Below are 25,764 nucleotides of genomic sequence, written 5' to 3' on the forward strand. Positions count from 1 at the left end.
ATCAGCTCATGAGTCAAGTGCATAGAGACATTGCTGTTTAGAGCCCCTATCGAGTGCCTTCAACGTGTCCATTTGTAATTGTGTGTCTGCAACACATCTGCTCCACTCACCTCACCCGCCTGTCTGCAGTCAAGACACAGAACAGATGTGTTTAGCAACTATTGGCAAAAATGTATAATAAACTAAGTGTTTAAAAAGTAGTACAAATACAAAGTACAAGTAATACAAAAGGCAGTATCACTGCATGTACATCTATTTTTAGATAACTTGGCCTAGCTTAACCAGCTATGGTAGCAGGGGGCTCAACCTATACAGATGCAGAGTAGACCATGGCACCTTGGACAGGTCACCATGTTCATCAAAAAACAGACAATCCAGCTATGGACTCTCACGTCTACACTTAGCATCCATCACAGTTTACCTAACATGTATGTCTTTGTGCTGTGAGGGGAAACCAGAGGACCCAGAGAAAGGCACAGGCAGAACATGCAGGCTCCACAGAGATCGGCCCAGCCGGCGAGCAGATTCCTTACCTTCTCCTGGGTCACCGCCATTCCTCACTTTACTAATTAACTTGTATTCCCACTGTATCAATTTCATTCACATCATGCAAACTTATGTCTGTAAGTCAAAATGCAGCAGAACATGTTGGCATCTGAGCAATAAAAAAGGGGGAGATCTGAAAACCAGTCTTCCTCACTGGCTTCTGACTGGACCTACAGAGCCAGTGTGTTCACATCAAAGTGCGGCTCTGCCCCCAAGTGGTTCAAGGCGGTAAACTGCGCACATACCTCTGCTGGTCAACAAGAAGCATCACAGTAACATCCTCCTGTTTCATGAGCACAGCCGTTCAAGTAAGTTTGGTTTTAGAAGTCAATGTAATTCACTTTGATATTAAAATCATATTTGTAGCATGTAAAGAATAAACTATCAAATTAGTTTGAAAGCTACAATTTAATATCACGGTTACAGTAGCTTCAATATGTGGAAATTCTATATATCACATCCAGACTGTTCTTAAATGCGTCTGTTGTCTCTATTATACACAAAATAAAAAATAAGTAAAATACTAAATAAGTACACGTTAAAGAAAATGTAGATGTATGTAAATAAATAAATACATGCTTTTGCTGTTTCATTTAATGATAACACATTACATCATATAACACGAGAATATAATAATGCTGTAAAAGAACTAGTACATTTCCATAAACTCTTTAATACTGATTTGGCCTCCAGGTTAAATTTTTACGCAAGAGTCCACGCGTGGCATCAAGCCTGTAGCTGTAGATTAGGTTGTATGACCATCAAGAATTCTCCGTCTCTAAGTTTTACATGTGAAAAGGAGATAAGAGGGCGGCGAGGAAAGTGGATGACTTTTACTCCGCCCGAAAATGTGGAGGGAGGGTGCTAAAAATGAACTGCGAGGGGGCAGTGGCCAGTTGGGACGCGTCTTTGGGAGACGAGGAGCAGGCGAGGAATCACCGCGACTTCACGATTCAATCCCTCTCCAGAGGGCTTCCACAGATTTGTATCGCGTCTCTGTGGTTCGGTTGACCGCCACCGGTCGCTTTCTTACCGTCCATCCAATGTGCGTAAAGGGGCTCTATGTGTTCACCGTCCTGTCTGGACTCGCAGCGTCAGGTGAGAGCCGCTCATTTGAGTGAAACGGTGATTTTGGTTTAATGTGAGTTGCCGTTTGACATATTTTTTGTGATATATAAATTTATTAATTTTTTTATGTTTTTTTTTTTAATGTATCTTAATATCTTAAAAGTTATCCAATAACACGCTTTTTTATATTCATACAAAGGACACTTACGCCTGGTTTATCTGGCAATTTGCGCGTATATTTTTGCGTCTGTGCTTTCCACAAGTTTACACAGTGTCACATATCTGGGTTGACCCTTAAAGAGAGCTTCCAATAATAACAGCTTCAGAGTAAAAACGCTGGCTTTTACTTAAAGCTCCCCAGGGACCTTTAACCTCCATCTCAGACCGGTGTCTTGCGTCACTGGGAAGTGGGGAACTTGGCACAGTGGCACTGGGTGGGTCACTTAAGAATTCCTGTAAAGGCTTTACAATACCCATAGTGGGGCCCATTCCAGACAAGATAATGGTTTAATAGCAATTACCGACATTGAACCCATTGTGTTTGTGGTTTCACGCAAACTCCTTTCCTGTCTATTAACGTGCTTACATACACAGAGACTGTGAAGTGGCCCGCTGGCCTCAGATAAGTCCACCTGCTTCCCGTTAAGAGAGGGGCCGTAAGAGAAGGGGGGCTGGTGTTCAGGATATGTAATTTGGATCATAACAACTTGTCAGATGCGCAGGGAAATGAACAATCATAGATCTTATCCACCTCTAAAAAAAGTTCCAGCCAACATCTAATCACTGCTTTGGCACGACTAATGGAACATGTTTTAATAGCATCAGTTGGCCCATCAATCAGTGGCAATTCATTCACAAGAAGCCAGGTTGCTTTAACCTTGAAGTAATCTCCGTCCATCCCGGTTAAGTGGATTATATTGATTGAACATGTCCATCCACTGCCAAAGCACCATGTAGGGATTCACTGTAGTGGCAAGCTGCTTATGTTTACAATGAGCATGTGCCTGCAGATCAGTCACAGCACAGGCTGACACTGACGGAGCAGGAGGACGCGTGGATGCAGAGGAACGGATCCTCAAATAACAGCATGTGGATGAAGAGGAGCATGTTGGGACTGATTACAGCTCAGCAGCACCTCAGTTCTCGAGCGTTTTGTGCTGTAATCACTACCATTGCCTTTGGCTTTATTGATAAAAAAAAAAGGGCAGGCATGACAAAACAAGCCAGCGCAACATTTTTGCGAGCCATGTAGGGTATAAAATATGCAGCCCTCTATGCAAAATAAATGGGATGTTTCTCTCTCGACTGCAAAAGCCTGTCACCGTGCGATCAAAGCCAGTTTGTATTCATTTGTAGACTTGCTGCAAACAGAAAAGTCAGTTTTATGATTTAGGATGAAACAAAGAGAACAATCACACTGCTGCTGCTAAACATCACCGTCACCAAGTGTTAAAAATCCTTCACGGCTCAGAAAACCGTAATGAACTCCTGCTGTGTGTGTTTTTTGAAAAGTGTGTGTTGGCAGGATTTCTTATTTTTAAGTTCAGTAAATCATATTTAAATCAAGACATATTTAAGAGCAATGGGGTTTCTTTTGTTGCTCATTTTCTTCAGCTAGTTTGATCCTTATCAAATTTGGATACATTTTTATTTCGGTAGTGCATTTGTGCTTTGTGGAAAGCTCTTGTGTTTTCCTGCTTCGTGATGGAGGTGGAGGGTGTTAGAGTAGATTCAAACTGAATAAAAACACAGGAGTTTAAACACAAAGAGCTTTTTCCCCTGAAAGCTGTCAAATCAAAGTGTTAAACTGCAGTCTGTTTGACCTGTTGTGCAGCACAGGCCTCTTGGAGGCAATCCAGCATCAATTGAAACACATTTTTCAACAGACTTTTTTTTTCTTTTATAAAGAAATCAAATAGTTAATGATATACATAAATACAGGAAACAGGAAATGAAGTGAAAATAACAGCAGTTGCTGCTGTTATCTGTAGCAGTAGCGGTTTGGCATGCCATTTCTTAAAAGCCCCACATTACTCTCTTCTTTTGTGCTGATTAAATGTCTTAAAGGAGAAAGCGGGATTTGAACCGTAATCTTACAGTGACCAGACTTCCTCTGGAATTTTCCAATTTGTAAGACATGTCACAGCGAATAGACAGGGCCTGTTTAAATTGTTCAGTACTTTTGCATTATTCATCCATTTGTTATGAAAGTGGGGGTTTGAGTTCGGGCATATTTTTTCTCCCCCACGTCTGACCACTTAGCTTCAAAGCCAGCAGAGCAATAACTCAGTTACATGTACTCGCTGCCAGCTGAGAAGAAGAAAAACAGAGCAAAAACAAACACTTAGACCAGATTTCTCTCATTTTTCCTTTTCATCATCCAAATAAAGACAGCCAACTGAACATTTTTTCCATCCTCTTCTGCTTACTGTACATCTCTTTTTGTTTCTGTTGTTCTCGCTTTGTTTCAATTGTTCTTTTCTTTCTTAAACATGATCCTCGACGCATGAAACACTGACTAATGTGTGTCAGCCTGTCCCGACTTACAGGTTTAACACACATACAGACGCACAGACATGCGAACAAATGGCTGCTGACGATTGCGACTTTCCAGGCCGGGCTATATAAACGGTGATTGTTTAAGCTTTTTCTTAGCTCTGCCTTGTTGACAGTAAAGGAGCAGCTTCTTTAGGCTCTGTTGACTGGGATGTAGCTGTTATCTCCCTGCCAGCGGGTCTCTAATCTCACCACAACAATGTTAATAATAGGTCAACATAACAAAGTGTGACTGTGGTTTTTTTTGACTTGCCGTGCTGTGTTGACATACTAGAGGGACGCCTGGCCTTTGTGGTGCATTGGAATTACCTTAGAGGGGTGTGTTAAGTTGACAGTGACGAATGCCTTGTATGCAAGGGTGCACCAATCCCAACACAGAGGGTTTAGAGGCCCATGTGAAAAATATTTGACAATGACGGCAAGGTGCTCCCCGCACTTATGTCAAGAAGCTGTGCTCGGCTCCAGATGGAAGCAGGGGTTTGAAATGCCTTTATCTGGGTGCAGGGAGCATTTGAGTCGCTGCGTCTCGTGCAAATGCAAAGCCCGTATGTTTGTGAGAGTGGCTTTTTTGGCTTGTGTAGTCACTTTTCTTACATGCACTCAGTTGTTGGCTGGCCAATCATTCCCAAAGATGTTTAGAGTTACTTTAAACACGCACATGTACAAGTTCAAACGACCCACCCCAGTACGTTTACAGCATGACATAACTCGACAGTTTCCACAGAATATCAGCAGCTCTTTCGTAGTCATCTTATCTGCGGGGAGGAGGACCTTGAGAATTTTTGTCGCTTAAGTTATCGTTAAGTTGAACCGTTTTTTGACTCAACAGAGGAGTAGTGACCAAGGTGACTATAGTTAACTAAAAATAAGCTAAAAATTCAAACCATATTTCAAAAATTACATTAAGTTAATTCAAATAATACCTAATTGAGCAAAAAACATCCAATAATTTCCTGATTTGAGATGGTGATAACCAGGTTTTAACATGAAGAATTATACATATATTTAAGAAAAATGATTTTGTGAGTTATAATTCCAGTACCATCAAATATGTGACTTTGTGGGAGTGCTGGGCCTTATAACAATATTTGAACTAGCCAATACTCAGACATTTTTTTATTGTATCTGTCCCAAATTACAGATTCATTTTGATTGTAATAAAGACCTGGGAGAATTTCAGGCTGTTACCTTTAATACTTTACAAGATATTCATGTTCTCAGATTTCAATGCACAAAAAAGTAGGTAGACCAACATTTAAAAAAAAAAAAATCTTCAAAAGTATTTAATAGATGAAGTTATAGTTTTAGAGCAATCATTATAAACGTTCAAACTTTGTACCATAACAATTTAATACAAACTGGAGCAGAATGACCCGTCTGTTGGTTTGGTAAAAGTATTTTAACAACTTGCCCGATGAGGCGCTGATTGAAGTGTTTATTGAGAGTGTGGGATCTCAATAAACACACACAAAAAATAATAATAATAAAAAAAAAAGTATCTGAGTGAAAATGCTTTGTTCATCCAGTAAATATAGTCCAAGGGAATTGTGTGAATAAAATGAGGCCAAAATCTTACCAAATATTTCAATTTTATGGCACTGTGCATGCATAAATAAGCATGGAGTCTCAGAAAATAAAAGGTTTCTACATAAAAGAAAAGAAAAAAAAAAAAAGAGAGTGTAGGAGCTAGCCCTTTAAAGCCGGTCAGAGCGGGCACGCTCCATTTTGCGTAACTATTTTTAAATCCTGGTAGCTCTGCAACCACGTAAGCTAGCGCAATAATTTTTTTGCATATGAAACCGGAGGAGTTGTACTTACATCTTATGCCATCAGCTTGTCCTAGGTCACGGTTTCCTTCCACATACAGCTTTGCAAAAACTGCATAAAAAGCGCTTGCAGCAACAAAAACATAATATTCCAGAAACACGCTTTGCCGATCCGATCAGCTGTTTGTAACACTTCCTACGTCCATCAGCGTGAACTATCACATGTCCGGCATGACCTGCCCGAAACCGGGAGTGACGTCATTTTGCGGAAATGTCGTTTTTTTACCATTGTGGCCTTATGAACCTATACTTGTGTTTTTAAAAGTTATGTTTGACTTTATGACTTCCTGTGTCGTTTCTGGGATGCTGAGGACTCATATTGCACTGCTGGAAATATTTGATTTTGATGCATATGCTACTTTTTTGCAAATTTGCACTATAATATATTTTTTCGTTTTTCCTGCAATATATGAAAATTGGTGTATCTCAAAAATAAAACTATGAAGACACTTAAAATAAATTTCCTGTGGTGGGAAACTAGTTTGTGCAACTTTTTTGTATTTACAGTTTTGAGGGATAAGCCTCTTTCTCTAACTAGAAATATATGTTAAAAAATCAAAAACGATTTTAAATTTTTTTGTAGTTTATTGCACTTTTTTGCAATTTATGTAATTACTATGCACTTAATGCAGACATATTATTAAAATTGGGGCTATAATGGTTGTATTGATGTGTAGCAACTTGAAATGCTCCAAAAAAATGGCTCCACAGCATGTAAAAATATAATATAAGCTCTGGCGCACTTGGTTCTATGGTAGGTCTTAAAGGGCTAGAAGACAGAGCGTCAGCTGCTTTCAAAAAATAAAACTGCTGTGACTTTACTGTAATGCCTGCGCTGATTTTCCTGAATCTTCCCTCTGACATATGTCATGCACCCCACCCCACCTCACCCCAACCGGTCTCGGCAGATCGCCGCCTCTCCCTGATCCTGGTTCTGTTGGAGGTTTCTTCCTGTTAAAGGGGAGTTTTTCCGTCCCACTGTCACCAAATCACTTGCTCATAGGGATTCATATGATTTTTGGGGTTTTCTCTGTTGTATTATTGTAGGGTCTTTAAGCACCTTGAGGCTGTTGCTGTGATTTAGAGCTGTATAAAAGAAAATGAATTGAGCTGAATTGACTTCAATAATAATTAAAAAGACTGAAAGTATTAAAAACTAAACATTTTCAAACAATAAAAATGTAACTGAATGAAGAAAACCCACTTTGGAGACTAACTGAAGCTAAACTGAATTAGAAACAAAAAGTTAAAATGAAATTTAAGAAAAACGAATTAGGAAATACTAAACTTATAACTGTGGCCATGACGATAGTATTTCACCAGCTGAGAGAGTTACTTTGCCTTATTTTCCTTTCCATTGTTTAGCTTTTGACTTTCATGTGTTGGCTGCAAATTTTTTCAGTGTATACAAAAGCCGCTGTAAGCTTTTGTGCTGTAATCACAATTTAAATGAATGAGAAGGAAAATGATAAAAGGAGGTAAAGGACTCATGTGGGAGGATTTGGCCCCACTTTTTTAGACCCTGTTTTCCAACATTTTTCAACTTCACCCCAAGTCTGAAACTTGGACTACCCATGATAGGCTGAAATCCCACTGGAGAGAAAAATGGGATTCCTGCAAACTTTGTAACTTCTGCTGAACAGATGACAGCGTATAATTCCTAATTCTAAAACCTTTTGCAACAGTAGAGCCACACAGTCTGTGAAACGACCTCACAGTATCAGTCCACAACATCACATGAGCTGAATCACTGGAAGACACTGTGTCATCCTGAGCTCTAAGTCGAGGCAGAATGTAAAGAGATGCACAGATTCAGTGTGGAGACAGAATTCAGACGTTACTTTTCCTTAAAACTGCCCAAAAAGTATCTGAAAACATAACCTCTGTGTAAAAGTGATACCAGAGAAAAAGACCCTTCCCCTTTAGGATTTCAACTTTAGCTTCTTCAGTGAATTCTGAGTAAAAATCGAAACACTGTAACTGATACAATTAGTTTTTTATGAAATAGCTACTTTTGTCTGTGTGCTTGTTCACAAAAAAGAAACAGTGAACATGAATCTTTGATTAAATGCAGTGAGACTCTGTTAGACCGACTTAACAAACAAACCAGCATTAGAACTAAGCAAGTGTGTCTAAAATCCAACTTTCCATTTTACAGGAACCATGTTTTGTTTCCTCCATCTTGAGTTACATAGTATTCCTTCTAAAAAGCCAGACAGAGCCAGACCATGTTATGTAACTCTTTTCACAGAGTAGCTCTTTCCTCTCTCTGAAGTAAAGCGATCTCTATTTGTAAAATTGGCACGTTCCCCTTTAAGGCAGCCAGCTGAGAGCAAAGGCCTGCACCCCCTCCACACTTTGGTCTCTGATCTGTGTATAAATTGTCACTGCCTCACTTATTTATCTGCTCGGGGAGGCGGGGGGGGGGGCACAGGTGAAAGCCACAGCAAGACCACATGCAGTCTGACTCATACCACGCAAAACCTACATCTTTTTTGCTGCATAGTAAATATGTGAGGCTGTCTATTAAGGGTTGGACTGTCTGTCCAAGAGAAGCCTGAGGGCTGTGGGTGAGCTGGATCGAAGTGCGCTCATTGGACCCCCCTCGCCCCCCAACCCCTCAGGAGTTTGTAATCCCGAAGAGGAGCTGAGTCAGCCGCGAGGTGGGAGTGGAAGCGGTTTGATGGATTAAACTCTTATCCTCACTCACCCACTTCGCGTTTCCTCTGAACACCGTCGCCTGATGAATTACAATTGGCCAGGAGGAAGTAGGGGGAGTGGGAGAAAAAAGACGAGGAAGAAAGTGTTCAAAAAGAGATTGATGCTTGGTCCCTGCTTGGAATGACCTTTAAGTGTACTCAGACACATTAGCTGTGCATAGTTCATGTCTAAAGAGTTCAAATCACAATAAGAAAGAAATTGCAGTGACAAAATTTGTGACTTGTTTTATTGGGAGAAATATTTTTCTTTGTCTTCCTATAAACAAGGAACAGCTTTCCAAAGTAAATTAATCAAAGCTTTTAGCTTGTCATGTCTTGTTAATAATTAATTTTACATTTCAGCTTTATTTGGAATAAGCGGCAGTGTCATAGACTGTATGCAAAGAATAGACCACACCAACAAAACAGTAACTACTGGGTTTTATTGCAATTTATAAAGCTTTAAGTTGAACATTTTGGCTATTAAACTAGTTTTTTCAAAGAATAGGACGCTGAGTGTTCATGTGCTAGTAACTTGTCATTTTCAAAGAAGCCAAGCCCTATAGCACACCCAGCTTTATTAGCAATTTCACAGGAAATGGGACCATAACTGAGCAGCATGCTGTCTTTAAAAAAGACTTGACACCCTCAGTCCAGTAGTGACTGAGATCATAACCCCCTTAGGAAAGGTCATAAATCAGGAGAGATGTAGGGCCATTTTTTCATTGACTTCTGTGCTGTCCCTTTGGTGCAGCCCCCTGGTGGTTACTAGAAAGAATGACACCAAGCAGTTCAGCGTTTAATTTTCAGACCTAAATATGGACAAGAGAAAAGAGACACCTCAAAGTGACCTCATGTCTTAACACAGCATGGCCAAAGGTGTGGACACCTGAATGGAACAGGTCTGTGTGACAGTTTGATACACAAATATGAAAGTTTTTTGGGGGAGAAATGAATGTGACTGAACAGCTTTGGAAGTGTCAGGCAGGAAACAGCTAAGCATGTAATAAATGATTATATGGACCGTGTGATTAAAACACACCGTACCTTGCATAATTTTCTGCCTCACAACACAGACAAATCCTCTGCTCTTTGGGGTGGGGGGGGGGGGGGTTACTTCTGGAGCTGGTCTCTCTCATTATTCCATCCATCCATCCATCTTCATCTGCTTTATCCGAGGCCGGGTCGCGGGGGCAGCAGCCTAAGCAAAGAGGCCCAGACCTCCCTCTCCCCAGCCACCTCCTCCAGCTTATCCGGGGGAATACCAAGGCGTTCCCAGGCCAGCCGAGAGATACAATCTCTCCAGCGTGTCCTGGGTCTGCCCCGGGGCCTCCTCCCGGTGGGACATGCCTGGAACACCTCACCCAGGAGGCGCCCAGGGGGCATCCTTGTCAGATGCCCGAACCACCTCAGCTGGCTCCTTTCGATGTGGAGCAGCAGCTGCTCTACTCTGAGCCCCTCCCGGATGGCCGAACTTCTCACCCCATCTCTAAGGGAGAGGCCAGCCACCCTTCGGAGGAAGCTCATTTCTGCCGCTTATATCCGCGATCTCGTTCTTTCGGTCACTACCCACAGTTCGTGGCCATAGGTGAGGGTACCCTCACCTACCCTCACCTCTCTCATTATTGTCTTCCCAAAAACACACTCATTTGTAATTCTTCTTCTGTTGTTTTATGTTCAAATTCTGTTGAGTTGTGTGAGCTTTGTGAGCCGCATTTGCTGGTTTTCTCAAGTTGCAGTGCGTTTGAACTCTCAGGGCTGCCGTAACTTTTGTAAAACAGTACAAAGTAGAAAGATCACTTAAGGCCAGCTGTTCATGAGTGAATGGAAATTTATTTATTTATTTATTTATTTAGGACAGTGCATGTTAATGAACATAAATGTAAAAAAAAATTACATGAATGTAAACATACCAGATTATAGCCAAGGGCTAATTTCCATCTGTTGTCCTTAAGCATAAAAAATAGACATAATAATTCATAAAAATTCATCATTCATTCATAATAAAAACTCCATCACCAAACTTACACATACACACCATTCTGTTCCCAAATAAAACATTAAAACTATACAACTCATACATGATCACACACTTGATTTGTCCATAACCAGTTTTTAACCTTTGCCTTAAACAAATTGAGTGTAGAGCATTCTCTAATGGGTTGAGGAATTTGTATTAATCTCTGACTCTTTTTTACAGCGTGTCTTTTGTCTTCACCCCCATCGTGTTTTGGCACATTGCCGCCCCTCCCTGAGCCTGATTATGAAGCGCCTTGAGGCGACTTTTGTTGTGATTTGGCGCTATATAAATAAAATTGAATTGAATTGAATTGATTTTGGTGGCGGTTTCTTCCTGTTAAAAGGGAGTTTTTCCTTCTCACTGTCACCGAGTGCTTGCTCATAGGGGGGTTATTTGATTGAAGGGGTTACGATATAAAGCACCTTGAGGCCACTGTTGTGATTTTGGCCTATATAAATAAAACTGAATTGTATAAAGAAAGCATACATGTCAGTATCTCAAACAAAGTTGTGTTCATTCAGGGGTTCCCTCCCATTACACCAGTCAACACTCAGCCCTGTGTCCCCCTCCTCTGTGAACACACTGTTACCTGAACCTGCTATTCCCAGCCCTCAGTCCAGCCCCTCATGAAAGCGAGGCCTTGTTAAAACCAGGGAAAACTAACCTGGGCTTGTGAAACATCTTACAAAGAAGAGAAGAGGCTCTTTGTAATCCACTGAGCTCTTTGTGTGTTTGCTCCTGTCCTAAGTGTTTCCTCCAAAACCGGCGTAACAGAGAATCAGGTTTCCTCCGGCGCTCCGTTTTGTTTCTGAGCCGTAATGAGGAGAGGAAAGGCACAAACACGCACAACAAGGAAATAATGTAATGAAACCAATTTCCTGATTCGGAGAGTTGTGTCAGCTGCTCGATTTCTCCTGCAGTGTTGCCTCCCTATAAGACCTAACGTCCTCTTTGCAAATTGTAGCGCAGGTTGGCAGAAAATACCACTTACACAGTGACTCACAGCTGCCTGGATATACTTTAGTGGATATACTTTACCATCTAATCAATGGTGTCTTCTGTTTTTAAACTAGCTCTGTTCCCCTTGCTTTAGAAAGATGCATATTTATGAGCAACTGCATCAACAAACCCCAAAGCCCAACAGAGAAGGTTTGCTGAGGAGCTGTGATAAGAGCTCTATATACCACGCAGCATTGCCTTTCTGCAGCGTGAAACACACCCAGAACGGCCTGGAAATGTTTAAGCTGTGGAAGTACAGCTGTTGGTAACCAAAGCAAAATATTGCAGTCAGCAGAGGTCTTAGTTTGTTTGCCTGCCTCTTGGTTAGCTAAGGTTTACCAACGAGTGAGAGAAAGGTCAGTTGACGAAGTAGGAAAGCAAGTGAGTGAAGAATATGTTGTGCAGGATGTGCTATGAGGGCAGCACGGTGGCACAGTGGTTAGCACTGTTGCCGCACAGCAAGAAGGTCTTGAGTTCAATTCCAACATCAGGCTGGGGTCTTTCTGTGTGGAGTTTGCATGTTCTCCCCGTGTTTGCGTGGGTTCCCTCCAGGTACTCCGGCTTCCTCCCACCGTCCAAAGACATGCAGCTTGTGGGGATAGGTTAATTGGAAAATCCAAATTGTCACTAGGTGTGAATGTGCGAATGAATGTGAGTGCGAATGGTTGTCTGGCCCTGTGTGTTGGCCCTGCGACAGACTGGCGACCTGTCCAGGGTGTACCCTGCCTCTCGCCCTATGACAGCTGGGATAGGCTCCAGCGCCCCCCGCGACCATGAAAAGGATAAGCGGAAGCGAATGGATGGAAGGACGTGATATGCATCCTTGGCAGAACTCTATGAGATGGTATTTTTTTAACCTGGATAATAAAAATACTTCAGTTTTATCTTCCAAGGGTAAAAAAAAATGTAAATAACTTTAATAACTAACGAAAAAATCCAGCCTGGGAACAGATCAGTGATGCGTCACTCTCAGTGCGTCCTTATTTCCTCAGGATAATCTAATTAACTTTTTCAACTAAAGTGAAACTTCATATTTGCTGGTTCCTCAGTATTTACTCGGTAGGGCTTCATTATTTCATAGTTACTTGATTAAATGTGAATCAACAGCTTGAAGCAACACAAACAGAATAATTAAAAAAATAATAATGTAATCTGTAATGAAAAAGTACATATTGTCGTTTTAAGATGAAAATGGGGAGTCAGATTCACAGATTATTATGCAGTAGTCATTAACTACGGAGATAGTTTCTCCCAGATGGCTCTTTAGTCAATAATCATTTTTGACTTTATAGCCTTGGCTCAGGAGTTAGTACTGATAAAAAGTCCTCAGTTTTTTCCTTCCTTAGTGACTAATGGTTGCTAAGGAACCCTGTTTATGTAACTCTTTCTCTATGACGCGAGACGGATTGTGTTAAGGCTCAAACTGCAGTAACTTCTGAAATTCTGACTGTTTTAAATTGGTTTTAAAAGGTCAGAAAGGTCAACAAAGGAGATGCAGGAGCCTCAAATATTGACCACAAAGGACAATTATTGATGTTTTTCGCCCCTTAGTTCTTGCTATGTTATGACTTTGGTCTTTTTCACAGCTGGGACCAAATGAAAGTGGAAACATGAAAAGACCCCACACTCTGGTTGCTCCACACATTCTGGGCGCTGCTTCTAAGTGACAGCAGACAGCTTCATGTAGAAATAGGCCTGCTAACCTCTGCATAGCACCCGGAACAACCAGTGCACTACCACGCACAAAAGAAAGTTTTAGAATACCAAAACCAGAATATTTTTAAGCTTTTAATAAGAATAATAAGAATAAAAGTGATTCCTGCCAACTGCTTCATTCCACACATACCTGCATGTCTGGCAGTGTGAGATTAAAAGCAACACTGAAGCGTCCTTGAATGAGGCTGTGCACTCATAAACCTGCCTGCACTCACTGCCACCGGTTGAAATACATACATGCAGGTCAGAAAGTACTTAATAATTTCTGTGTCTTTGCAAGGCTTCATAGAGTCATGGGATGACCGCCAAGCCAAGCAAAACCAATCACAGCCAAGAGGACTCTGTTAGATTATTATTACAGTAGATGAAAGTACTTACCCTCTCCGGCTGCAGACAGAACAGTGGGCCAGAGCAGTTTGTACCGAGCAGTGTTGACAGGCAGAATAAAGTGCATTAAAGGTTCAGCAAGTTCATTTTATTGTGATATATAAGGGATATTGATAGATATTCTGGACTTGCGCCAACACCAGCTATTGAAGCGTGTGTGTGAATGTGTGTGTGTGTGTGTGTGTGTGTGTGTGTGTGTGTGGGTGCATGTGGACTTGTGCCAACAGATGGGCCCTTGGGCTTAACCCAGCGAACCCACACAGGTCGATATCCACTCAACAACGAAAGGCAATATTTTATGATCCTAGCTGTATCCGATACTGTATTGGTTCAGGAACACGAACAGCTGACGTTTACATCAACAAAAATATGCACAAGGATACACGCATGCACATACGCACTTTCTCCAGAAGTCTGGGAGAGATAAGACTTTGACCTGGCGGGAAATCCCATGTGGGAAAGTCTTTCATTTAAACTGTAACGGCGTCGGGTTACAGACGCATTTCACACAAAGACTCTAATTTGGTCTTTTTTAATTACCAGTGAAGAATGTAACTGATGTCATTCAGATGCTTCACAGTATTTAATATTTCCAATTAGAAAAAAAAAGGTTGTGGGATTTTTGAAATATTGTGTTTTCTTGTCATCCTGACAATTGAATTTCTGTTTCCTTCTGTAAAGGAATCCAACTCTTTCTAGATAAAACTTTTTACATGAAAGTTTTTCATTCTGCCTGCAAAGAGTAAAAAAAAATGCAAAAAAAAAAAAATCACACAAATAAAAGAAAAAAGTAGCAAGTTGCACACAAACACAAATAGGACAAATCAATTTGCCTGTAATCTTCCCATGCCCTCTTCCGTAGTCTACATAGCTCCAACTTAATAAGCTGTGAAAGCCCTCTCTGTCTCTGTGTGCTGGGTGTGGTCGGCATTGGCTGGACAGGATGTTCAGACATAAACAGTTGAGCAAACGAGATTGGACAGAAACTTATGCTGGAGGAGACAAGTGGACATACAAGCAAACAAACATCATTATCGTATCTAATCCTTACAGACTGCAACTGTGTAGAATGACATGGCTAATCTCTAGCTCCATCTATGCACTAATAAGTCACTCCTATGCTTCTTGCTTATTTCTTGTTTCTTTCCCCAAATGGGTCCGTTCAACACTGGTAATGTCTTTACTCATGTAACGGCATGTGTCCCCCTCAGCAATTAGTGCCTGCTAATGGCAAATTAAATAGTGATCACGCACTTCTAGCTATGGGGACAAATTACTGTTAGAAGCACTGTACATAACCCTAATGCTGCTGTCGTCGTGCTAATACTCATTCTCCCTCTAAAAAGACCTAATTAACCTTAATTCTTAATCAGCTCTGCGTGCGTCAAAAGGACGGCACAGTTGAAAGCGCGTACTTTTTTGTTGCTCAAAAAGAGATTAGTAACACTTATTTAAATTCATGTACTCGAAAATAGACTTGGTTGAGGGTAGAAATGTGAAATGAGGTGTTATGGCCCGGAGGACCTGCTTCCTCCGCTCGCATTTGAAGCACAGTGAATCATTTCAGTGTAAGCTTTTAAACAATTTGGTAGAGGAGCACAGGCACTGCACTTTTACTCTGCTAATCTTCCAGGTCCTCTGTCACTTCTCGGATGTGAAAATAAAAGAGTTTAGCTGTGAGTACTGACTTCTAACCAGAAATGTACCCCCTTTCTTCTCTGGTTCTTCTTCTCTGTGCTGGTCGTATAATTGCAATACAGTGGAGGAAATAATCATTTCATCTCCTGCTGAATTTGTAACTTTGCAAGCTTTCAAAGAAATGTTTAGTCTATCATTTTTTACAGTAGTTCCATTTTATTGGACACGACTGAATGTGAACCAGAAGTCCGTAAAAAACAGACCTTGTATATAAAGCCCACCTATCACAGAATCATCTGCGTGTGTTCCAACCTTTCCACCACAGTGGCCACGACCAAAGAGCTGTCAAAGGACAAGATTGTTGACCTGCACAAGGCTGTAATGGGCTACATGACCATCAGCAAGAAGCTTAGTGAGAAGGTGACAACTATTGGTGAGATTATTTGGAAATGCAAGAAGTATAAAATGACCATCAATCGGCCTCAATCTGAAGCTCCATCCAAGATGTTGAGATTATAAGAAAGAAAGATGGTAGATCCTCTCAAAAGTCCACTGGAGAACAGTGTTAATGATTTGAAGACAGCTGGGACAATAGACATCAATACCACCACTGATAACACACTACACTTTAATGGACTTGTTTATGAAGGCACATGTACAGGTCCCTGTTAGGTTTGCCAGTGAACATCTAAGTGCTTCAGACAGGGTTTGGGAGAAGGTGCTGTATTCAGATGAAACTAAACTCAAGATGTTTCTTTGTTTGGAAGAAGACAGATTTTGAGTATGACCCAAAGAACACAACCCCCACAGTCAAACACAGAAGTGGAGACCTTAATACTTTTCTAATTTCACTCCACTGAGGAGCTAATGAATGGGGGCATGTACCATAACATCTCGGAAAACAACCTCTTCCTTCCCTCAGCCAGAACACTGAAGATGAGTCATGGATGGATCTTCCAGCATGACAGTGACTCAAAATATATCACCAAGGCAAAAAATGGACGTTAAGGTAATGTAGTGACCTAGCAAATCTCCAGACCTCACTCCTTTAGAAAATCTGTGGAGGGAAGGCTTTCTTCCTGTTAAAAGGGAATTTTTTCTTCCCACTGTCGCCAAAGTGCTTGCTCATAGCGGGTTATATGATTGTTGTTTTTTCTCTGTATGTATAATACAATAATATAATATAAAGCGCCTTGAGGGAACTGCTGTTGCGACGTGGCGCTGTATAAATTAAATTTAATTGACTTGAACTGAAGTTTTAGTGGCCAAGCAGCAGCCAAGAAGCCTAAAGGATGTAGAGAGTTTCTGTAAAGAGGAGTGGACCGAAATCCCTGCTGAGCAAACCTGGTGACCAACTACAAGAAACATCTCACCACTGTTCTTGCCAACAAGGGTTTCTCCACCCAGTATTAAGTCATGCTTTGTTTGGGAATCAAATACTTACTTCACTCAATGACATGGAAATGATGTAATGTGTTTTTTATCTTCTGGAGTTTTGGTTCATATTCTCTCTCCATCGCCATTAAATTTAAACTATCATAAAAATTAGAGACTGTTCATTTCTTTGCAAGTCAGCAAAGTTACAAATTCAGCAGGGGACTGTATTCCAGCACATGGAACCGCAGTGGACTATGATGCTTGTTAGCTTAATTATTATTTATTGCTGCTGTCAGTGTAACATTTGTAGAATTTAAAAATTTAATCACTGCTTTTGCAAGAATATTTCATCTCCTTTAAAAAGAAATGAAGCTATTTGCACAATATTCTCAGTGTCTTGTTTTGTGCTTTTGTATCTTATGGCCACAGGGGATCAATGCAGCTTACAACAAAATAAACAGTTTATTGCTAGTTTAGCATGCCAGAACTAAACAATAGTGCCATTTGATCCGTCGTGCCAACTTAAATATTTAATACGACATAATCTCAAGTTGCAACAGCACATTATGCTGTCCCCCCAAATAAATGAATACTTAAATAGAAAGCTGAAGTATATTCCTACTTTTTCAAGAAAGAAGATGTAAACTTTGAAACAAGGCCTCCTTTTATTGCTGTTTGCTATGAGGGCTCATCTATAGTGTGCTGCCTGTCTTTTAGTTACATCTCTGCAAATCTCCAGACAGGATAGGCGACCCCTGGTCCATTTACTAAGATAAACAAAAAGGCTTTTAGACTTTGAGAGAGAACCAAACAGCTGGCAAACATCTGAAATGACTCGTTGCCTCTGTAACATGCTTTACAGGATCATGGACAGCCAGTGATTCGTGGTTAGGATTGATCAGGTCACTTAGCGCTTCTGAATTGGAGCCTCTCCATCAGTTGCAAAGCGTAACATTTCTTCAGGGATGTCCAGCACGTTGAGTCTTTATCGCAGTATGTTGGAGATAGCAACACGCCCCCACTGCATGACTTCTGTTCAACAAGTCAAAATAAGAAGATATCACGTTCACAGGGAATTCAGATGTAGATGAGCAGACATTTGTATGACACTGAGTAGTAATATTTATAGTTTTTTTGTGATGCTTTTCTAAAATGTGATGACTTGCTGCTCTGAGTCTAATTCATTTTCCTTTAATTAAGCCACTGGTTGGTTTCACACTGAAACAGGCTAGAAGAGTAGACCTCGGGAACGCCATGGCCGCTTCAAAGCAGATTTGAAACCATGCCATGCGGTGTCATCTGTACTGATAACTCAAAATTAGGGAGTCATAGCACTCAAAATTGAGCAGGTCTTTAAATATTTCATTTTGAACCAAACCCCTGCTCGATTCTGCTATTCCCTGTCTTTTTCTTGGACATCCTTGTGGCCTGGACTCAAGTGTCAGGATTGAAGAAGTGCACACGGCCGCACACCTGCCGTCGAGAGGGAGTCATTAAGCGGCTGTGCTGATGCAGCCAGTGTCGATGCTCTTGACCTAATGAACATCCTAAACACAGCCAGTTCTCTCCATTAATTCCATGCTCCTATACACACAGCCAAGTGATGGGAAGGAAAGAGGTGGAAAGGTGGTGAATTAAGGCTTACAGCCTCTGAAGTGCATCCAACAAAGCACTGAAAAGTTCAAGATTGGTATCTTCTGCCTTGCTCTGCTCACTCGTACGCAGCACTCCCAGGTTTCACCAGACTCATTTAAAACACATTAGGCTGTTAGAGCACTGTCAGGGAGAGAGAAGCTCGTCTGTTTAATGCTGCGAGGGGTTGCCTGGTCTCATCCCGGCCCACAGGAAACTCTCTCCAGCCTGATAGGGAACAAAACACACTGCCCAAGGAGCTAAGCCCCCGCTGAACATTTCCCAGCAAGCTCCTGCCTTAATGCACACAGTGATTATAAACCAGCGGTAACAATATGGCTCAATTTGCCTGCTTTGCAAGACTATTCTAATTTCTGTGCTGCTGCTGCTGATGTTTTGTGCCTGAAGCCTTATATTGATATTCACCAGCCACCTCAAATTACTTAACTGAGAGTTTACGTTGTAAAGGACAGCTTAATCCATCTTTATATTATATATTATTCACATCTTTAATAATTAACACTGTCACAAAGATGTAATTACTGTTCAGCCTTTTTTTTTTTCTAATGAACTGATTAATAACGTCTCCTTATTTAATTCTGATGTTTTGATGACTAAATACTTCACTATAACCTAGTATGTATAAAATCAAGGCCAGGTATGAGACACTGAGGTGAGCAGTCTGGCCAGAGAGGGCTTTTCCATCAGACGTACGATTCTTTTCAAGTGTTTGGCTTAATCTGTAGAGATAGTGCTAATGGCAATAGGAAAAGTCTGGGCTACCCTGAGCTCACTGCAGCTACTAGCCCTGCAGAAGGATGTCTGCTGTGTTCTTGGTATTGAAAAACACTAGACATGGCTTCTGTTGTTTTTAGAATATAGAGCTCTCTCTATAAATAGTCCTGGTGGCTTTAACTACACAACCGCACACAGACTTCCATATCAACCTGCACTCACACAAACACACTTACTCAGGAGACTACTTCATCAAGGATCTGCTGTCAGAGTCTGTGATCTCTGGGAGAGGGAAAACATAATCGTCTGGCTCCCTATGCCATACTGATGGGCTGCCAGACGGAAAGTCAGCATTAAACACGTCTATTCATGGCCCACCGCATGCTAGGTGTGTGTGTTTCCACATGGTGTAAATGTGTAACAGCGCTGACTCTGGGCAGCTCTATCCATCATACTATGGAGGAGCCAAATTGTTGCCAATATCCCTCCCCAGTCTTCAGGTCCATCCATTTTTCGTCTAATAGCTCCACCGTACTGTAAAGACTGACATGGTCCACATCCACCTAATATACTGCAGGCTCTCACTTTCCGGCTTCTCTCAGTCGCAGTGATCAAATTGGCCATTATTCACAAAGTGTCACAGAATTGGCTCCTGATCTGAAATCTTTCAGCAAATGTGATGGGATGAAGCGGATTTCTGATCGTAGCTGTGCGTTAGTAAATTCCTACTTTTAGCACTTGAAGGATTTCTGTATCTAATATAGGCTACTGTGTATTTCCAGTGACAACTTAGTGATTTTTCTTGCAGCAGCACTGCGTAGGCAGAAGCAGGGTCACTGAGTACACTGCATGTACTCAAAAAGAAGGGAATTACTGATGAGGGTGAATTTGTACAACACCTATTGGGTTGTATTTTTTTCTTGTGCATTCCAGAGATTATTTTACCCGCCATCTGCGTGTGCATGTATTGATCTCACCCACTGTGTTAATTCTGCTGCTGCAATTTATGCTCACATGTTGCAGGCATGCTGCAGGTCAGCGGGATGCGTATATACACATCTGAGGAGGTTGAGGCGGTCAACGGCACAGACGTTCGTCTGAGGTGCACCTTCGAGAGCTCGTCTCCCATCAAACCCGATGATGTCGTCATCACGTGGAGCTTCAGGCCACTTAAGGGGGGTCCAAGGCAGTCGGTGAGTGTGTGCGTGTCGGTGAATGTGTGCGTGTCTGTGTCTTTGCAAAGACAAAAAAAGTGAGAACAAACCACAAAACCTCCCTCATTGTGTCAAGGAGCATCCGCCCCCTCATCCAAGTAAGAGAGGAACCGGTGAGTCATCTGGCTCCCTGTGGAGCATTCAAGACAGCCAGTGTTTGTATACTTGTGTGTGGGGATATTGAGAATAGATAGAGTAAGAAGCGGGAGATTTGGGCAAGTCTGGGCTTTTATTTTCCTTTCTTTGCTGGAAGAAAATGTCTTCACTCTCCAGCAGCAGCAGCAGCAGCAGCAGCAGCAGCAGCAGCAGCAGAGGACTCAGTTTGATAACTTCTGACTATTCCCTGCCGTTACCCTATCTAAATGTATCCACCAATTTTCTCTTGCAGGTATTTTACTACCAAAGGAAACCATTTCTTCCACAAGAAGGACTCTTCAGAAAGTGCATTTCCTGGGCTGGTGACATCATGGGCAGCGATGCCTCCATCATAATTCGAGAGGTCAAGTTCATCTACAACGGCACTTACATCTGCCAAGTGAAGAACCCACCCGATGTCCACGGCCCGGATGGAGAAATTAAACTGAGAGTAGTTGAAACAGGTCAGCAGTTTGAATTTTCAGCCAACATTTTCCTTCGTACATCCTTCATTGAACGTTTCTAGCTATACATTTTATGTCATGGTGGAAAGTCAAACATTTGATGGCAACGCAAGTTAAACCAGCAAAAACACAATGTGCAATTCACCTGAAAAGTTTAGAAATGTTAAAGAAATAAATATTAATTTTATCAAATAATAATAAAAAGCATAATAAAGATAATAATAAATAAATAATTAGAAATAAATTCAAGTTAGTGTAATAATATCCTTGAAAAAAAGAGACTGGTGGTGAAGGCTGTGGTAGCCAGCACCAAGACGTTAGCAGCAGAAGTCCTGTAAGTTTAGGGTGGGGCCTCCAGGTATCCGACTTGTTTGTCCAGCACATCCCACAGATGCTCGATTGAATTAAGATCTGGAGAATTTGGAGTCCAAGTCAACACCTAAAACTGGTTGTTGTGCTCCTCAAACCATTCCTCAACCATTTTGGTGCATTGCCCTGCTGAAAGAGGCCACAGTCATCAAAAAATACTGCTTCCATAAAAGTGTGTTCATAGTCTGCAAAAATGCTTAGGTAGGTGGTACGTGTCAAAGTAACAGCCACGTGGATGGCAGAACCCAAGGTTTCCCCACAGGACATTGCCTAAAACAGGTGCCAGGTGTTCTCCAGACCATCGACATGATATAAAAGAAAGCGTGATTCATCAGCCCAGGCCACCTTCCTTTATTGCTCTGTGGTTCTGTTCTGCTTACGTGCCCATTGTTGGTGCTTTCATGGGCACTCTGACTGGTCCGCAGCTATGCAGCCCCACATACAAAACACTACACTGCTCTGTGTCTTCTGACACCTTTCTATCAGAACCAGCATGAACTTTTTGTGCACTTTGAGCTACAGTAGCTTGTCTGTTGGTCAGGGCACACGGGCCGGCCTTCACTCCCCACATGCATCAGTGAGCCTTGGCCTCCCACGACCCTGTCGTTGGTTCACCATTCTTCCTTTAATGGACCACTTTTGATAGGTACTGACCACTGCAGACTGGGAACACCCCACACTCCGCTCTGACTCAGTTATCTGGCCATCACAAGTTTGCCCTTGTCGCACTCGCTCAAATCCTCACACTAACATTTTTTCCGGCTTCCCACATATAAACTTTAAGGACTAAATGTTCATCTAATCTATCCCACCCACTAACAAGTGCCACTATGAAGAGATAATCAGTGTTTATTTTACCCGTCAGTGGTCATAATGTTATGACTGATTGGTGTTTTATGCATCAGTATTTAAACACAGAAAAAAATCAGTCAACAAGATGAGACAAAGCAGTGCTAGCAGCTATGAGATGTCACGTATGCAGACCTGAGTGAGTGCTAGAATGCTGACGTAGTGTAACAGGGGAAGTAAATTTAATCTTACAGTCTTAGCATGAAAAACACAAAGTTTTGGCAGGTGTTTGTGGAAACCAAGCTCGAATTCTGCAAAGTAATTGTGATCACCTGACTAGAGAAAAAGTCAGGTGATCACTGGCAGCCAGAAATGAACTGGCACCACGAGGAAGTTCCTCTACTGCACATACAAAAAGCAAAGGCTGTACTTCTTTCACTTTCGACCAAAGTTGTGGACTCACTGACCTCGTCGTCTCTAAAGATGCCCTGGTAGCCTTACTAGTGCTTTTGTATTTATACCGGCTTACAGGAGACACATATTGGAAAAGCACAGTTAAAGTGCCTTTGAGCTGAGGGTGTTGTTTATTTTCAAATAAATATCCCTGTCTATCACTTTCAGCCTCTTTCTCCGGACTTCTCCTGCTGGCATTTGCCATCGCAGCCGCCATCTCCGGCATAGTCATCCTCCTCCTCATCATCGCATCCTGCAGGAGATGCAAGAGGAGGAGACAAAGGGAGCTGGAAGGGAATGAGGAGGCCCCGCGCAAAGAGCGAAAAGACCCCACCGCGTGGTAAGAAAAGAGACAAAAGGGAAAGAAAAAAGAAGAATCACACACTTTCTCTCCCGTTCTCAGTCTAACTCTGGGGATCAGGGCTTGTGGTCCTCCCTGCAGCTCTTTTCCTATCGGACAATTCACTTTCTTCCTTCCTCTCCAACTGCAGTCTTTGGATCCTACAGATTTGGACCAATCAAAGGGCCAGCTTTTACAAAGCAGACATAAAATGAAAAATGTGCCTTTGTGCTGAAAGCAGTAGACACTGACCTTTTAGCCAGACTGCTGCGAATCACCACGCGCCTTTCTCAGAAAGGACTGTTTAATCGCATCCTCTTTTCCTGTTAGACTAAATGTGCTTCCAAACACACTTCCTGTTTGGAGTAAACTTTTGATGTAAACTTAGAACAATGGTGTATTCCTGTTGCTTACTTCCCTACTGATGCATTTTAAACTCCTACATAGCAATGCACCACAGCGCATGTTTGTTATAGTAGTTCAGCAAACAATAGAAACAATGCTACAATGAAAGCGCTTCTGTTGAATTCCTTTAATCACCACATGATGGTAATATTGTGAAACCCACACAAAGCTGTTATTTCATTAGTCATTAATATTGGCTGTGTGATTCAGTCTTCCGTGGTTCATGTGAAGCTGCAGGAGGATGCTGGTTTACGATTCTGTTTTGTTTTGTTCCACTGCTGAAGTGAAATTGCTGTACTTCTCTGACATCCTGTGTCATCGTTAGCCCGATTTTGTGACTGGTGTAATATAACCGAGGTGCTTTGAAACAATCAAGATCTGTTGGTGAGCTGCTTTGTTGGAAACAGACATTTTTAACCAGCACTTTTGTATAAATTCAATAACAACACAGAAACATTAACACGATCAGCTCTGAATTCTTTTCTTTTGAACCATTTTAATGGCCTTCTGTCTGTTTCAAACAATGAGCTAATTTGTCAAAAATACACCTTTTTTCTTGGGCGCTGGAGTTTTCTTTGCTTCTCTCTTGGGTTTTCAGATCTCTCTGTAAAAGGTGCAACGATTATTAGTTTTTTCCTATGAAATACAGTGTTACTGTAATGCGTCACACCGTGAAAGCGAAAGGTGTTGAGGAAGTTTTGTTCTTCTTGCTGTCGCTGATCAGATTTAGTCAAAGTGTCTCTCTTGCTTAAAAAAAAAAGTTGTATAAGAAGGAAATAATTGCACCCAATCAGAGCTCATGTGGGAGAGATGTTCATCCAACCTTTCCTCTTAATTTGGGACAGATTATTCCTAGCTGATGCTAACCCTCTGTCCCTGCTGCTGTGTTTGTGTCTGCTTGTCTTTGTCCTTTGACCCCGCCCCCCCAATGTGTGTGACTTGTGGGTGTGTACATGTATGATCATGCATGAATGCATATCCCGTTGTGTCTATATGTGCCGTGTTCGCTCGTCTCCCCCGTTCGCCTGCGTGTGCATATCTGTGTGCGTGTTTGTCACAGCCACCCATCGAGGGCCGTCCACCTCTTCTTATCAGAGACCTCCATAGAGATTGACAGTTCAGACGGCATGATCTCAGATCCCAGCACCAGAGACTCGAGCTCCTCCGAGGAAGAAGGCCCGAACTCGGATGATGATGATGGCGGTGACGACTCAGATTGAGGAGGAGAAGCTGAAGCAGAGCCAGCCAGGAAGCTCGACGGAGGGATGCCAGATGATACCTGTGGACCTCGCCATCAGGCCCAGCGGGGGTCAGATTAAAAAGGTGCTGCAGCTGAGGTTGAATTGTGCAGTCTGTACAAATCTGTGAGGAAAACTGAAAGTTTGAAAACTTTCCAAGCAAGCACAGAGAGGTTAGAACAAGGCTGAATGAGCACAGAACAAAAGTAGAATCGTTTTACTTGACTGAGTCCGGAAATATTCATATGTGGGGAGAAATGTGTGAGTAAAAGTGCAGGGTTTGTGGAAGTAACCCTGAAATCTTGGCTACTGTCCTGAAGGGAAGAGGGGACAATTCTTAATCAGTAGCTGTCTCCCAGGTGACACGTGGATCTTGTTACATGTAGGAAGTCAATACCAAAATCAGCTGCACCAAGCGATCGATTTCCCTAAAGACATTGGCGTGAACTGTATTTAGATAGAAAGAGAAGGACACCACTGCTGATGATCAGCCATATATGCAGATCTTTATTGCACTGAGGCTTTTTTTCTTTCATCGTCTTAATGGAGAGTATCTCTGGTACCTGTGGGCTAATCTTTCACACAGTGGCTTTGTTTTACAGTTAAATGTCATTAAAGATAATGTACAGGAGGTCTTCCATTTCAGTCGGTTATGCACACCATCGTGACGCCAGCCTGCGAGTACTGGTCAGGAGTAGCTTTGTCCTACTCGAGTACACAGAGATGCGTACAATGTGTCATATCAAATGGAGAAACAAAGCATAAATATTGCTGCCATTTTTTCTCAAGGCCAAATATCTGATCCATGAGCAAGCAGCTGCGCATGCACCTGCCCTGAGTGTTGTGTGGGAGCGCACAGTCAGATCTGAAAACCCTTTTGATTTGAAAATGAGAGCCTGTTTTTCCCCCCCCCTCCATGCGCCTGTGAATGCATCGTGTCTACTAACAAATGAATTTGCTGCCTGTCTTTCATCCTTGTGTGACAGACTTTTTACTTCTATTTGAATATTGAGCACTATGTTTATAGATTTTTATTTTCTTCTTTTGTAGATAAAGCCAGAAATATTTTATCATGTTGTTTTAAAAAAGTGTCATTCTATGTATTTGTTATAGAGCTTTTATAAAGAAAATAATAAAAAAAAGAGAATTTTCTAATAA

At 41.8% G+C, this 25,764-nt stretch overlaps 1 protein-coding gene across 1 annotated transcript; it reads left to right on the forward strand.

The window, feature by feature from the left end:
• Positions 1-1,413: 1,413 nt before the first annotated feature.
• On the forward strand, positions 1,414-25,764 carry LOC146559356 (myelin protein zero-like protein 2). The gene is made up of 5 exons (XM_085245209.1): positions 1,414-1,644; positions 20,223-20,392; positions 20,802-21,012; positions 22,792-22,963; positions 24,429-25,764. Exons 1-5 carry the CDS (start codon positions 1,590-1,592, stop codon positions 24,586-24,588), a joined length of 768 nt encoding a protein of 255 aa, XP_085101335.1. The 5' UTR covers positions 1,414-1,589; the 3' UTR covers positions 24,589-25,764.

Source organism: Mchenga conophoros, linkage group LG14 (assembly GCF_057382185.1).
Source record: "Mchenga conophoros isolate Kocher_MC1m ecotype Shallow Benthic linkage group LG14, M_conophoros_male_GT1.1, whole genome shotgun sequence".
Lineage (NCBI taxonomy): Eukaryota > Metazoa > Chordata > Actinopteri > Cichliformes > Cichlidae > Mchenga > Mchenga conophoros.